Genomic DNA, 15,144 nt, shown 5'->3' on the forward strand with positions numbered 1-15,144 from the left:
ACTAATGATGTGATCTCGTTAATCAAATAACAACTCATTGTTCATGGTTAGGAAACATAACCATCTTTGATTAACGAGCTAGTCAAGTAGAGGCATACTAGTGACACTTTGTTTGTCTATGTATTCACACATGTATTATGTTTCCGGTAAATACAATTCTAGCATGAATAATAAACATTTATCATGATTATAAGGAAATAAATAATAACTTTATTATTGCCTCTAGGGCATATTTCCTTCACTTTTTGGGCCTGCCCTTGGCAACTTATTTCATTTAGACCCTTATGTGTGGGGGGAGAATGAGAAATTAAATGAGTCTACTAGTGATTTGTTAAATAAACCCTTCTTTGTGGAGGAGGTGAAAAGGCATTGTTTGCCATCAAAAGTAACAAGGCCCCTTGTCCTGACAACATTCCTACTGAGTTTTACGAGTGTTGTTGGGAAATTGTGCAACATGATATTATGAACATGTTTTCTACTTTTCATGCTAGCACACTTGATGTCCATAGATTGAACTATGGGATTATAACTCTGATTCCTAAAATTAATGCATCCAAGAAAAATCAACAGTTCAGGCCTATTTGTTTCCTCAGATGCCCCTTACAAATTTATTACTAAAGTTCTAGATAATATGGTGGCACTATTTGTTGATAAGATGTTTAGTGTGCACCAGAATGCTTTTATTAAGCACAAAAATATTATGGATGGTATACTCTCCCTGCATGGAATCTTGCATCATACTCATATTAAGAAGAAGAAAAATTGGAATTGTCATTAAGCTTGATTTCAGGAAAACTTATGACAAAGTCAACTGGGATTTTCTCATCGACTGCCTTAAGATGAGGGGCTTTGGTCCTACGTGGTGCAATTAGATAAAATGCATCCTATATAATGGAACTGTTAGTGTGGAGTTAAATAACACTACTGGGCATTATTTCCGAAGTCATAAAGGGGTCAGGCAGGGGAGACCCCCTGTCTCTTTTTTATTTAATTTGCATGTTGAGTGCTTATGTTAGATGGTGTTAAATGCATAGAAAAATAAAGTTTAGTAGGGATTGCTTCTGACCTAATTGATAATGGAATAGCTATTTTACAATATGTTGATGATACAATATTGTGTATTGACCTTGATCCTGAGAAAGCTCTAAATCTTAAAGTGTTGCTATATATCTTTGAGTTGATATCTGGCTAAAGATTAATTTCCAAAAATAAAAGTGAAATGTTATGTGTGGGGGTGATGATGAGATACTTAAGACCTATGTTGATATATTTAACTGCCAGATTGGGCATTTTCCCACCTGTTAGTTTCTCCTGTTTGAGGGGAGTGGGCTGGGATTTCATGGTATCCAAATACATCAAAAGATGTGACACCTGGATTGAAAATTCTACATCTTCTGGGGGAGGCTTACTTTGTTGAATGTCTATCTCTCTAGTATTGCATAATATTATATGTCCATGTCCTTGCTGACTAAAACCTTCATTAAGAGACTAGATAAGCACAGGAGGAGGTTTTTCTGGGAAGTTAGTAAAGAGAAAAAAGATATCACCTGTTTAAATGGTCCAAAATTTGCAAACCTAAGAAAAAAATGAGGGCCTTGGATTTAAAGACTTACATAAACAAAACATCAGCTTGCCCACCAAGTGGTGGTGGAAACTGAAAAGAAAACTGGTTTGTGGCAGGATATTATTAAGGCTAAGTATTTCAAAAGATCTAATGTAGCTGATGTTAAAGAAGAATTCGATGATTCACCCTGCCGGAAAGCTATCCTTAAGGTGAAAGAATTCTATATGGCTGGTAGGCAAATTGATGTTCACTCTCGGGATATAGCCAAATTGTGGAAGGGCCCTCCTAAAAGACAATATTCCTCTTGCTGAGAAGTTCACCCAACTTTTAGTATTTGTAATTACCAGGACTGTACTCTTAACAAATGTCTAGAGGCTGATGTTGTTTCCTTCTTTTAGAAGGAGATTAAATTCAATGCTCGGTGAAGAACAATGGAGTTACATTGTGGAGTTGGCCAGAAGCCTTTGTATCTCCACTGATGGAGATGTTGTTAAGAGGTCTCTTGGATCCAAATCCTGCTTTACCACTAAGTCTGTCTATAGCCTATTGGAGCGAAACTTGTATGGTTGTGACTATAGATGGAAGTGGCAAACGAAGCTTCCTTGAAAATTCAGATTTTTCCTGTGACAGCTTTTCTAGGATGCGATTTTGACGAGGGATATTATGAAAGGGGGGAACTAGAAGGGTAACCCTAAGTGTTCCTTTTGTGGCGAACGAGAGACCTCGCAACATATTTTCTTCTTATGTACGGTTACCAGAGTTACCTGGCGTATTGTGTTCAATGTATTTGGCGCCGATCTTTGCCCCAACAACATATGGCAAGCTTAGAGCAACTCTAGCAGACCCCACAAAACGCCGACCCGCAAAACGCGTTTGCAGTTCGCGCAAAACCACTTTTGCGGGCCGGCGCGGGCTGGCACAGATGCAGACCCCCCAAACGGACCCGTAAAAAAGTATATTCGCGGAATATGCTTTTTTACGGGTCGGCTATGCGGGTTTTGCTCGGGCACCAGCGCAACGACCCGCAAACAGAAAAACTGCAAATCTGAAATTTGTCATAGGGTTTCACAGACAAGTTCAAATTCAAATGACATAAACAGTTTGCGGGCAAATAAAAGCGAAGTTCATTACGCAAAAGAGGGCATGCAAAGGTATGCGCCCATGTCCTCCAACTCGTCCGCACAACCATGATCGTCCACGCCGCCCTCCGTTTCATTGTAGTCGAATGGTTCGAAAGGGGCTTGATCAATGTCAACCGCGTTCGTGTCCAACAAGTTCACGAACTCGGTTGTTGCATTGTTCGAACCACCGCTATAGCGAACGATAACAAGTCACTAGCTATCGAGAACAATGGCGAAAAATGAAAGAGAATCGCCGAAGACCAAAGAGATATACCTTCCGGCCATTTCGTCGAACACCTCGCTCGCGGGGGGAGCGGCACCGTTAAACGGCATCGCCGGAGCACCTCCTTGCGGGGGGATGGAGTGAGAGGTTGAAGAAGATGGCTTCCTTGAAGCCGGAACCTTCCTCCGCTTTGTGCCCGCGGCCTTGCCGGCCTTCTCCGTCGGCGGCCGGGATCGCACTGCGGCATTGGCGCCCGGAGCGCGGGCCATCGTGGCGGGGCAGCCGGATTCCCGCCCTGCACAACCATGTTGCCCTACCGCTTGCGGGCAGGCGCGACGTGTGCTTGGGCGAGGCCGGCGGGGCCAACATGGCCGGCGACGAGATCCGCCCGAGGGAAAGGGGCGTGCGCAACCTCGACGGTGACGGGGGACAGCATGGGGTCGTCCATGGCGGCGAGGGACAGCCGGGGAGGAGCAGCCGGAGCTTGCGGAGGGGGGCAATGGTGGCGGAGGGTGCGGGGAGCGGGAAAGGGCGCGCAGACGCCAAATCTCGCGCCGGATAGGGGTTGAGCTCGGGTCGGCCTCCCAGCCCGTGAAGATAGAGGTTGGGGGAGAAGATTTGCCGCGCCCCGCAAAAAAAATTACGAGCCGGTGCGGGGTGCGGGGTCTGGTCGTGCAGATTTTCTGACCCCGACCCATAATTTGGCGGTTATTTTGCGGGCCGGGGCGTTTTGCGGGGTCTGCTAGAGTTGCTCTTACTCCTTGTGCTTTGTTGTTTTCCTCTGGGAGGTGGGGGGACTTTCTATACTATTGGTGTAGCTGCTATTTGTTGGGCTATTTGGAATTGTCGCGACGATGTTTGAATTTAAAGTTCTTAAAACCCCTTTTGTAGTTGTTTTCTCTACCCGTGCTTTTTTAACATATTGGGTAGGGCTTCTAGGACGTGAGGATGTTGAGGATGTGAGGAAGGGAGCCAAGATGTTGAAGGACAATGCGTCTAACATAATGTGGATATGCGCTGCGGTTCAGGATGGGGGCGATGCTTGATGCTCTCCGATACGGCTGGGCTTTGCTTCAAGAGTGATGCTGTGGATGGAGCCCTCCGCGAGTTCTCACCATGCTTCAGTTTATGTGTTTCGGTTGTGTCTGTTTTGAGCGACGTTTGTGCCACTTTGGTTTGTCTGTCCCCTTGTGTGGGCGTGTGTCTCCTTTGCTCCTGTGCGAGCGTTGAACTATGTTTTGGCAATTATCTGCTGTGGGTTTTCCAGCAATGCGTGAACTCGCTCTCTCTTTTCCTGGTTCGTTCTGAACTTATGTCATCCATCAGGACGGGTCTCATATGCTAACCGTGAGACCTGGTCTCATATAATTTTTTTCCGGGTTTATGCCCGGTTAAAAAACCAATGTGAACGGAGCAGGATGACAAGCACATGCCTGTGTCGCGCTCTATATCGTTTACACGCATCTGCGTGTAGAGCAACGACATTCTGCTCAAAGCCTTCTACTGCCAACTGCGTAAAAGAGTTGTAGCCAAAATGCCCAATAATTTATCAATCACTCAAGCACATGTGCCAGAGCTGAGGATAGAGAAAAAGGCAAAATCCATATCATTGAACACATGCATCATCATATTTTCGTATACACAGCCAACGATATGGTAGGAGGTGGCGGCGTTCCACATAATAATACAATTCCTGTAATAAACAAATACAACTCGACAGCTGGCCCCCAAAACAAAACCACTCCAAGACCTATAATTGTTCGTTTCCACCCGCCAGCACAAGCTTCAAAGAAGCTGAAATGGAACAGCAGCATAGATGACCAAAAAAAAGAGCGCAATCACGCACTGCTCCGACAACACCTTGAAATAAACCGACACAACCGTCTGGGATCTCAGTTTTTGCCAAAAGAACCCTTACAAAACCGTCTGGGATGAATGCAAGACAATGCAAATGCAAAAGAAAGAAAAAACAGCTCAGGAGGAACATGCCCCCACATAGTGAAGTTGGACACCCTGAGCAGTACAAAAATCCTGTGACGATGCACGCGAGCCCCTTATGCATAATGGATGAATAAGCAACCGGGCCTTTTAGTGAGTGACCATATGACCAAAGTTCAATGCATGCAATGGATGCAAGGGAAAGCAAGAGCGCCCCGACCATAAGCGCGGATGCCACACCGAGGGACCATCGGTGTCGCAGGCGACAATAGAAGCTCCTGGATTCCTTTTTTTTAGAAAAGTTAGCAGGTGGCCAACTTAACCCTCTTTTCCGCAGATGTGAAAAAGGCTGGGTTGACACATGTACTGATGCATGAGTTAGTGAGGACCCTCCGACTCTGCTTTGAGGATGTTGGACTTCTCCAAAGAGCAAGGTCTAGACATGATGCAACCGAAGACCTGGACTGACTCGTGGATGGATGCATGTGCAGACTCAAGACAAATGTCACGTCAACCCGAAACCGCACGGCTGATTGCAATCCTTGCCCAGTCAGCTGATTCTTTGACCAAAGGATCATCAGATGATAAGCACTCGTCCAAAAATTGCTTGCTTGAGGTGGATTGATTGATCAAAGGACCGGCATTGACACCCAATGTGTCTGCCAGATCTCCCAAGACACCTATTGCAGTCTTCATCACAGAATCATCCCTGAAATGGTAAGAGATAATTTTAAAAATTAGTGTGCTGGAATATTGGTTAATTATTGCGATAATGCTTCACTGTCGGTGCTTAGTCACAAAAATGAGACTGGTCATCATATGGGTGTGGTATTGGTTGGCTGAGGCTTTGGGAGAGAGATTCTATTCTGGCAATAGTGCAAGGTGTATGTAAGTGTGACGAAACACTATCCAAACTGGATTTGGCCCTTTCCCTCTTAGTGGCGGTTTGAACACAAATAAAATACATCCATAAAACAATATAAAAGATGGCGAAGCTTATTCCATGCACAGCAAGAAATCCAAAATTAGTTCTAACGCCCGTTAGTAAATGAAAACCTAACACTACAATCTAATGTAGCAGTTCACAATCAAAAATTCACCAACAAAGAAAGTCTGCCCGGCTTAGACCAAACATGATACCTAAATCACATTAAATTTAAGTAGGCCTGTAACGGGCTATATGGATTTAACACCTGTCAACTATATCCACATTTTGGAGAACATTGCTTATATATCATTGAGAATAGTCTAGTTTCATCATAGCCAACGGAAAACACTATTTATTCTATACGACCCACTTTCAAAATATTATATTTTCCTTCAGCGTTAGCTAGGAGTTAATGCACTTTGGTCTAGTGGGTAAACTGACCATTTTAACCTGGTTTAGCACTGCACGCAACCGTGCGCAAACACTGAACCAGACAAGGCCTATTCCTGTTGGCCAATTCAGCAATTCGGTGAAAAACTAACACGTATTTTGTGAAGCATATCAACAGCCCAATAATGGTGATTGCATCTAATGAAGTTTCGAAAGTAGCTACGAAAAAGTGAATCCACCAGTTGCAGCTTTAGACTCATTCATATAATTCAGAAGAGCAAGGCCGGTTGAGTGCTTTCTGCGAGGGTACTGAGTGAATATCTATGTGTTTGCGTTAGTTTCCTTGAGCATCCAGAAAGCAGGACATATAGATAATGTAAATAAGGGAGCAATGAAGGAATTCTGGATGACTTACATATCCTTTCCATTATGAAGGGCATCAAGGAACTGAAGAATATGTGGAGCATACGGCATCAGTAACTGTGTCTTAGGGGAACTCTTGAATCCTTGAAGAATACCAGAGTAGGCCTCCAAGATGCCATTTCTTAGTTGATTTGTGTAGTCAAGCATTTCATCATCAGTTGCAGTTGTGTGCGCCGACAAATCTGCCGCACTTTGTAGCATGGGCATGGCATAGATCAAATACTTCTCAAAGTTCTCTCCAATTGCCAGTGCAATATCACCAAAGCATGAGAATATAGGTGGTTTTACAGATCTGTGCAACTGATTGCTGGATAGATCCTTCAGGAGCTGGGTCATGATGCCATCACAGTAGGGCAAAATTTTGTCCTCCAGTGCCCTGCACAAGTCACCCACAACACCCACCGTAATGGCGCACACCTGATACTCTTCAAAGTTCTGAAGTCCCATTTCCAAATACTGATAGAACTGTGCCATGTACTTCGCGAAGTTCGAACCGGCTGCATATGCAAGTGCACCGATAGCAAGCATAGCCTCCTCATGCACCGTGGCATTTCGACAAGCAAAAACTCTCAAAAACAGATCCATCATCTGATCTGCATACTGTAAGAAGGCAAACTTTGTTGACTCCATCCCTCCCAACTTCTGGATAATAACCTGTAGGCAACCACAAAGAAGGCCCTGCAGATCGCTCCGCTTCTCCCTCTCATCAGTTGACAACTTCCCCGCTTCAAGTGTATTATGGAGTTCCATCATAATCACAGGTACTAGCTGCATAACAATAGGAGCTGTCTCCTCAGTGGAGCACCTGACGACTTCATTTAGAGTCTCATAAGCTGCAGTACGCAGCCTGGATTCGCCAGCATCCTCTCTGTGACTGGTCACAAGAAGGCTCTGAACAATATCTTGAAAGAAAGGGGATAATGGTGACGCCGATCCTACATCAACATAGCCTTGAGCAAGGAAATAGAGTGCCCCACATGCCTTTTCTGCCACATTTGGGACATCCTTCATGCTTTGAAGCAGCACAGTAAGTATTTGCTGGCAGTTCTCAGCTGTAATGACAGGAGCAGTTTCAAGTGCAGAACCATGAAGAAACTCGAATATTCTTCCAAGGGTCCAAGCAGTTGTGTCCTTCACATGGTTATTTGGGTCCTTTACTAACGCAGACAGCATAAAATTCAAGGCGACATTAACTAGAGGGGTCAGTTTATCAGCTGATGGACCCTCCAAAATAGAACCAAAAGCATATGTTGCAGCCTCTCTGTGTCTCCATTCAGGTTTTGTTATGTTCTCCTCAACGAAAGGCATCACAAGAGGAACAATATCATCCCCAACAGTCCTCGCCACCAGGCCCAAACAAGTACCCCCAGCCATTGCAAGATTCCAAGCACCTTCATCCAAGTCTTGGTCATCCTCCTGTTTGAGGAGAGTCTCCAGCAGCATTGGCACTAGGGCAGGAAGAGCTTGCTTGATAAAATAGTAGCAAGGAACATCAGAATCAGCTGTAAATTCACTACTGTACTCGTCCAAAATGTCGATTTCCTCATCACATATGGAACTCCAGAATTCCATGGCCTGAAGTGCAACCGACTCCTCATCTCCCCTCACAGCCTTTGCAGTGATATTAAATATATCCTGCATGTATGTGGCCAGCTTATCATAATAAGTTGATGAAATAGCCACCAAACACTCAAAGGCAGCCTGTCTTATCTTCACATCTGGTGACTGTGTTGCTTCACAGACAACTCTCATGATATAATCACGCTCCATGTCATTGGAGAAATTAACCTGAGCAAAGCCCAATGCATTATACAATGCTCGTGTGGCTGCAAGCCTCACTTCAGAGTTCCCTTCAGAAGCATTCATACCCTGAACAACAGCTGTAAGTATCTTGTTGACTTGGTCTTGGTCGACAGCTTCAGGAGAAACTTCCTCGCATAAATAGCCAAGTGTCTCAAGCGTTGCCTGCTTGACGTTTGGCTGTACCTGATGTATGTTTGATAGCAATGATCCTATAAGCTCGGGCCATTGCTTCTGAGGGATCTCAATGCCAGCAATCTTTGCGATGACTTGAGAAGATGTAGATCTGGCACTTGCAACAGGAGATGAGAGAGTTTGCAGCAACAATGCTTTAACTTGTGCCTTGACACCAGCATCCAGTGCGAGCCATCTCTGGAAAAGTTCGTTCTTCCTGTGCTGCTCCTTTGCGTCGAGTGCATTCTTGAGGATCAGACCAGCCAATCTGCGGCTCTCCTCAGGTTTCTCGTTGGTGGCCAACTCAGTTGAGAGGGAGAGCAAGAAACCTGGGAGGTTTTGCTCCTGAAACTGCTTGAGGCTTTCTTCAGCATGCTTTCTAATCGAGCCATCGGCAGATTGCGCACTCAGGAGTATTTGAGTAACATCCAACGACATGCTGACTCTGTAGGCCCAAAATAGGAGAGTCAGATAGCCCATGACATAAAAACTCCATACATCATTAAAAAAAATAGAACTCTCTTGACAAAGTAAAGTCCTCTCTTGGGTAGAGCCAAACCATACTACAAAATATTCTACAACTTAAAGTTAATGAGACAAGCAGTCAGGATTGAAGGAAAAAACATCTTTCTACAACGAGGTAACCGTTGCTTAAGGCAACCTCATCAGCAAGAAAGCAATCAGTGAACATGAATGGCAAAATTCTAAAGAGATTTATGAAATCTGACAAGAGCAGGACAACATACTACTTTTCCTTAGCACTGGGAGTGTACAAAAATCTGACAGTGGCCTTCTTTTAAACGAGACCTCATAACACCTAAAGCAGATGCTAACAAGAACTGTATTAAACACTATTTCATTGATATAACTGCTTCTCTCTACCAATGAACTAGCAATTTCTTCCTTAATCTAGATCACCCAGGCATGTATGGATACTGCACAAAAAGAGCAGACTGACTTCCAGTGGTTAGCCATGAAGACCAACACCAAAATAGAGCAAAAGGAGCTCTCAACCAATTCTACGGTTTACAGTTTCAAAGTGGGCATCAGATCTAAGTATGCATCAGATCCGCCTTAACATACAGAAAACCACAACAGATCTGCCTGGAAGTTCTACCTTATACGTGCTACCTACTTCCTCGCAACAAGAGGAGAACGGAACAAGGGTAGATGGGGAGAGACGGAGGGCGGTACGCTTCTGCGTCCTACCTTCCTGCTGGCTGCTGAGACGGGGAGGTAGTTGGCGACGGCGGGCGGGATGTAGCTGGTCGGCGCGGCGGAGCTTCAGACGTCGAAGGTCGCGCGACGGAGCCGAGGCGGCAGCTCTGCGATTGGGCGACGGGGCGAGCCCTGCGATTGGGCGGCGCGGGAGCTCCGCGATTCGGCGACGGCGGTGAGGGAGGCTGCGAGAGGAGCGGAGGGGAGAGGGGAGGAAATCTGGGGAAAAGAAAAAGGAAAAAAAGGGTTTTCTTTGGTGTGCTGGGAGCAAGTTGCGCCCGGGGGGAAGGGGTCCTGGCCGTCTGATCCGTGGCGGACGGCAGTGATGTGGGAAGCGGGTTTGATTGGGTGGGATTAGTTTTTGCTTCCTTGGCTGGTTTATTTGGGTTTGGACGCTACCTGGCAGTTGCTTTCCTTCCACGATTTTAAAAAGAGAAGAGAGAGAGTCGTGGCTTTCCACGAGCCAATTTGGCCGGTTAATCTCATAGTCTCTCCCTTTTTTTTTCTTTGAGGGGTCGGATTTCATCGATATTGTATTGTTTGGTCTGTTTTGTCGAAAAAAGCTCATTAACTGAACCGTCTACGTCATTAAACATTCAGCTATTTTAGTTTTTATGGGATTCAGCTATCTTAGTTGTTGCTTAAACGGATGTATCTAGCATATGTCTAGATAGGTAAGTTTCAGCGACAAGTAATATAAAACGGAAAGGTAAATTAGCAGGACTAACATGATTACGCTAGTACCCTCGTGAGAGACGAGCCAACTTCTATTCATGCATATTCAGTTGGATACCTGTTATTTTTAGCAACAAAACTAGATATATATAGTGTATAATTTGTATATGCGTGGAAAAAAAACTACCAAAGAATCTAATGGGTGCACGCATTTCAGCCCACATGGTTTTCTCTCGCCGCACCCCATGTGGGCCAAGCCCAATATGTGAATAACTAATTAGCTACTCCATGTGTAAAGAAACATGGAGTACAACCCAGCCATGATGGCATGATCGCCCGCACACGAAGACAAGCAGAAGCGATCCATCACGCATTCACGCACACGTAGAGAACCTGACGCAACGCTTCGCTCGGCTCCCCAAGTCCGGATGTCGCACATGGCCGCCGACTTAGGGTAGGGTTGATCATGCGGCAGGGGTGCAGCGGGTAGGGGGCGGATGGCCAGCGGCGGCCCCCTGCCTGTCGCAGCGCGGCCACACAGTGCAGACGCCCGACGTGTTGCGTATGATTGTTCGAGAGGACACCCTGTGGCGTCGCTCTTCCGACTTCAGTACTTCTTCTTTTGTCCATGAACACAATTGTCAGTTTTTGCTCATAAACAGTGCAATTGTACAAGGGTGAGTTAATCTGGCTAATTGGCTTGTTATTTTTGTATATGATTACATTGTATACATGCACTGAATATGGTGTTATAATCATTAAGGTATAGGCTTCCAAAAAATGCTTTAAAAATTGAATACACATTCTTCAAACCCTGGCCCGCCCCTCATCAACTATGTAGTTGAGACAACGTTGTGAGATGGTAGAGAAGTGTGTTGTAGTTTTATTTACCCGGTTCTCGCTGGATAAAGTGCTAAAGACCTCTGACCTATAATTTCTTTTTATAAAAGATCGTTGACCTATAAGTAATCGGTCACCTAAAATTATTTTTGGTTCAGTCAATTATGTACTCGTCTTCTATCGTGTTCACCTAGGCCTATATCAACGCCAGAGACTGGTGGCCTCCAACTAGTGCCATGCATGCAGGGCAGCAATAGGGTGGATGAGTAATAGTGGGTTTGGTAGCTTGTATGAAGCCTAACTAGGCTTGCGCGGTACAATTTGACATGTTTGATTGTGTACGTTTGCATTCAAAACTTGGGCCGTATAAACCTTAAAGCAAGGAATACTTGAATCGGCTGTTTCCAGCCAGCTAGACCAAGAGATGCAATCTAGCGAAACACGTGGCTCCAGTGATGGGCATAAATGTTGGGTAACGTAGTAATTTCAAAAAAATTCCTACGCACACGCAAGATCATGGTGATGGCATAGCAACGAGAGGGGAGAGTGTTTGTCCACGTACCCTCGTAGACCGTAAGCGGAAGCGTTATCACAACGCGGTTGATGTAGTCGTACGTCTTCACGATCCGACCGATCCAAGCACCGAACGTAAGGAGCCTCCGAGTTCAGCACACGTTCAGCTCGATGACGATCTCCGGCCTCCGATCCAACCGAGCTCCGGAGATGAGTTCCGTCAGCACGACGGCGTGGTGACGATGATGATGTTCTACCGGCGCAGGGCTTCGCCTAAACTCCGCGACGATATGACCGAGGTGAAATATGGTGGAAGGGGGCACCGCACACGGCTAAGGAACGATCCGTAGATCAACTTGTGTGTCTATGGGGTGCCCCCTGCCCCCGTATATAAAGGAGGGAGGGGGGAGGCCGGCCGGCCCCTTTGGGCGCGCCAAGGGAGGAGGAATCCTCCTCCTAGTAGGAGTAGGATTCCTCCTTTCCTACTCCTACTAGGAGGGGGAAGGAAGGGGGAGAGGGGGAAAGGAAAGGGGGGCGCCGCCCCCCCTCCTAGTCAAATTCGGACCAGAGGGAGAGGGGGCGCGCGGCCCACCCTGGCCGCTCCTCTCTCTTCCCACCTAGGCCCATGTGGCCCATTAACTCTCCCGGGGGGTTCCGGTAACCCCCCCGGCACTCCGGTTTTCTCCGAAATCACCCGGAACCTTTCCGATGTCCGAATATAGTCGTCCAATATATCAATCTTTATGTCTCAACCATTTCGAGACTCCTCGTCATGTCCGTGATCACATCCGGGACTCCGAACAAACTTCGGTACATCAAAACTTATAAACTCATAATAAAACAGTCATCGAAACGTTAAGCGTGCGGACCCTACGGGTTCGAGAACTATGTAGACATGACCTAAAACCATTCTCGGTCAATAACCAATAGCGGGACCTGGATGCCCATATTGGTTCCTACATATTCTATGAAGATCTTTATCGGTCAAACCGCATAACAACATACGTTGTTCCCTTTGTCATCGGTATGTTACTTGCCCGATATTTGATCGTCGGTATCCAATACCTAGTTCAATCTCGTTACCGGCAAGTCTCTTTACTCGTTCCGTAATACATCATCTCACAACTAACTCATTAGTTACATGCTGGCAAGGCTTAGGTGATGAGTATTACCGAGAGGGCCCAGAGATACCTCTCCGACAATCGGAGTGACAAATCCTAATCTCGAATTATGCCAACCCAACATGTACCTTCGGAAACACCTGTAAAGCACCTTTATAATCACCCAGTTATGTTGTGACGTTTGGTAGCACACAAAGTGTTCTTCCGGTAAACGGGAGTTGCACAATCTCATAGTTGTAGGAACTTTGTATAAGTCATGAAGAAAGCAATAGCAGTATACTAAACGATCAAGTGCTAGGCTAACGGAATGGGTCATATCAATCACATCATTCTTCTAATGATGTGATCCCACTAATCAAATGACAACACATGTCTATGGTTAGGAAACATAACCATCTTTGATTAATGAGCTAGTCAAGTAGAGGCATACTAGTGACTATAGTTTTGTCTATGTATTCACACATGTATCATGTTTCCGGTTAATACAATTCTAGCATGAATAATAAACATTTATCATGATATGAGGAAATAAATAATAACTTTATTATTGCCTCTAGGGCATATTTCCTTCAGTCTCCCACTTACACTAGAGTCAATAATCTAGATTACATAGTAATGATTCTAACACCCATGGAGTTTTGGTGCTGATCATGTTTTGCTCGTGAGAGAGGCTTAGTCAACGGGTCTGCAACATTCAGATCCGTATGTATCTTGCAAATCTCTATGTCTCCCACTTGGACTTGGTCCCGAATGGAATTGAAGCGTCTCTTGATGTGCTTGGTCCTCTTGTGAAATCTGGATTCCTTTGCCAAAGCAATTGCACCAGTATTGTCACAGAAGATCTTCATTGGTCCTGATGCACTAGGTATGACACCTAGATCGGAAATGAACTCCTTCATCCAGACTCCTTCATTTGCTGCTTCAGAAGCAGCTATGTACTCCGCTTCACATGTAGATCCTGCCACGACGCTTTGTTTAGAACTGCACCAACTTACAGCTCCACCGTTTAATATAAACACGTATCCGGTTTGCGATTTAGAATCATCCGGATCAGTGTCAAAGCTTGCATCGACGTAACCATTTACGACTAGCTCTTTGTCACCTCCGTATACGAGAAACATATCCTTAGTCCTTTTCAGGTATTTCAGGATGTTCTTGACCGCTGTCCAGTGATCCACTCCTGAATTACTTTGGTACCTTCCTGCCAAGCTTATTGCTAAGCATACGTCAGGTCTGGTACACATCATTGCATACATGATAGAGCCTATGGCTGAAGCATAGGGAACATTTTTCATTTTCTCTCTATCTTCTGCTGTGGTCGGGCATTGAGTTTGACTCAACTTCACACCTTGTAGCACAGGCAAGAATCCTTTCTTTGTCTGATCCATTTTGAACTTTTTCAAAATTTTGTCAAGGTATGTGCTTTGTGAAAGTCCTATTAAGCGTCTTGATCTATCTCTATAGATTTTGATGCCCAATATGTAAGCAGCTTCACCGAGGTCTTTCATTGAAAAACTTTTATTCAAGTATCCCTTTATGCTATCCAGAAATTCTATATCATTTCCAATTAATAATATGTCATCAACATATAAAACTAGAAATGCTACAGAGCTCCCACTCACTTTCTTGTAAATACAGGCTTCTCCAAAAGTCTGTATAAAACCATATGCTTTGATCACACTATCAAAGAGTTTATTCCAACTCCGAGATGCTTGCACCAGTCCATCAATGGAACGCTGGAGCTTGCACACTTTGTCAGCACTTTTTGGATCAACAAAACCTTCCGGCTGCATCATATACAACTCTTCTTCTAGAAATCCATTCAAGAATGCAGTCTTGACATCCATTTGCCAAATTTCATAATCATGAAATGCAGCAATAGCCAACATGATTCGGACAGACTTAAGCATCGCTACGGGTGAGAAAGTCTCATCGTAGTCAACCCCTTGAACTTGTCGAAAACCTTTCGCAACAAGTCGAGCTTTATAGACAGTAACATTACCATCAGCGTCAGTCTTCTTCTTAAAGATCCATTTATTCTCAATGGCTTGCCGATCATCGGGCAAGTCAACCAAAGTCCATACTTTGTTTTCATACATGGATCCCATCTCAGATTTCATGGCCTCTAGCCATTTTGCGGAATCTGGGCTCATCATCGCTTCCTCATAGTTCGTAGGTTCATCATGGTCAAGTAACATGACTTCCAGAATAGGATT

At 45.0% G+C, this 15,144-nt stretch overlaps 1 protein-coding gene across 1 annotated transcript; it reads right to left on the minus strand.

The window, feature by feature from the left end:
• Nucleotides 1-4,538: 4,538 nt before the first annotated feature.
• LOC119307742 (importin subunit beta-1-like) lies at nt 4,539-10,002 on the minus strand. The gene is made up of 3 exons (XM_037583824.1): nt 9,771-10,002; nt 6,580-9,006; nt 4,539-5,555 (listed from the first exon to the last, which is right to left on the minus strand). The coding sequence occupies exons 2-3, from the start codon at nt 8,997-8,999 to the stop codon at nt 5,357-5,359; spliced, it is 2,619 nt and encodes an 872-aa protein (XP_037439721.1). The 5' UTR covers nt 9,000-9,006; nt 9,771-10,002; the 3' UTR covers nt 4,539-5,356.
• Nucleotides 10,003-15,144: the final 5,142 nt, after the last annotated feature.

The sequence above is a fragment of the Triticum dicoccoides genome, chromosome 5B (assembly GCF_002162155.2).
Source record: "Triticum dicoccoides isolate Atlit2015 ecotype Zavitan chromosome 5B, WEW_v2.0, whole genome shotgun sequence".
In the NCBI taxonomy this organism is placed as follows: domain Eukaryota; kingdom Viridiplantae; phylum Streptophyta; class Magnoliopsida; order Poales; family Poaceae; genus Triticum; species Triticum dicoccoides.

Coding starts and splice junctions, on each gene's coding strand:
- LOC119307742 (XM_037583824.1), bottom strand. CDS start 8,999: ATGTCGTTGGATGTTACTCAAATACTCCTGAGTGCGCAATCTGCCGAT. Junction 5,556..6,579: donor CTTCATAATGGAAAGGATAT/GTAAGTCATCCA, acceptor TTACCATTTCAG/GGATGATTCTGTGATGAAGA.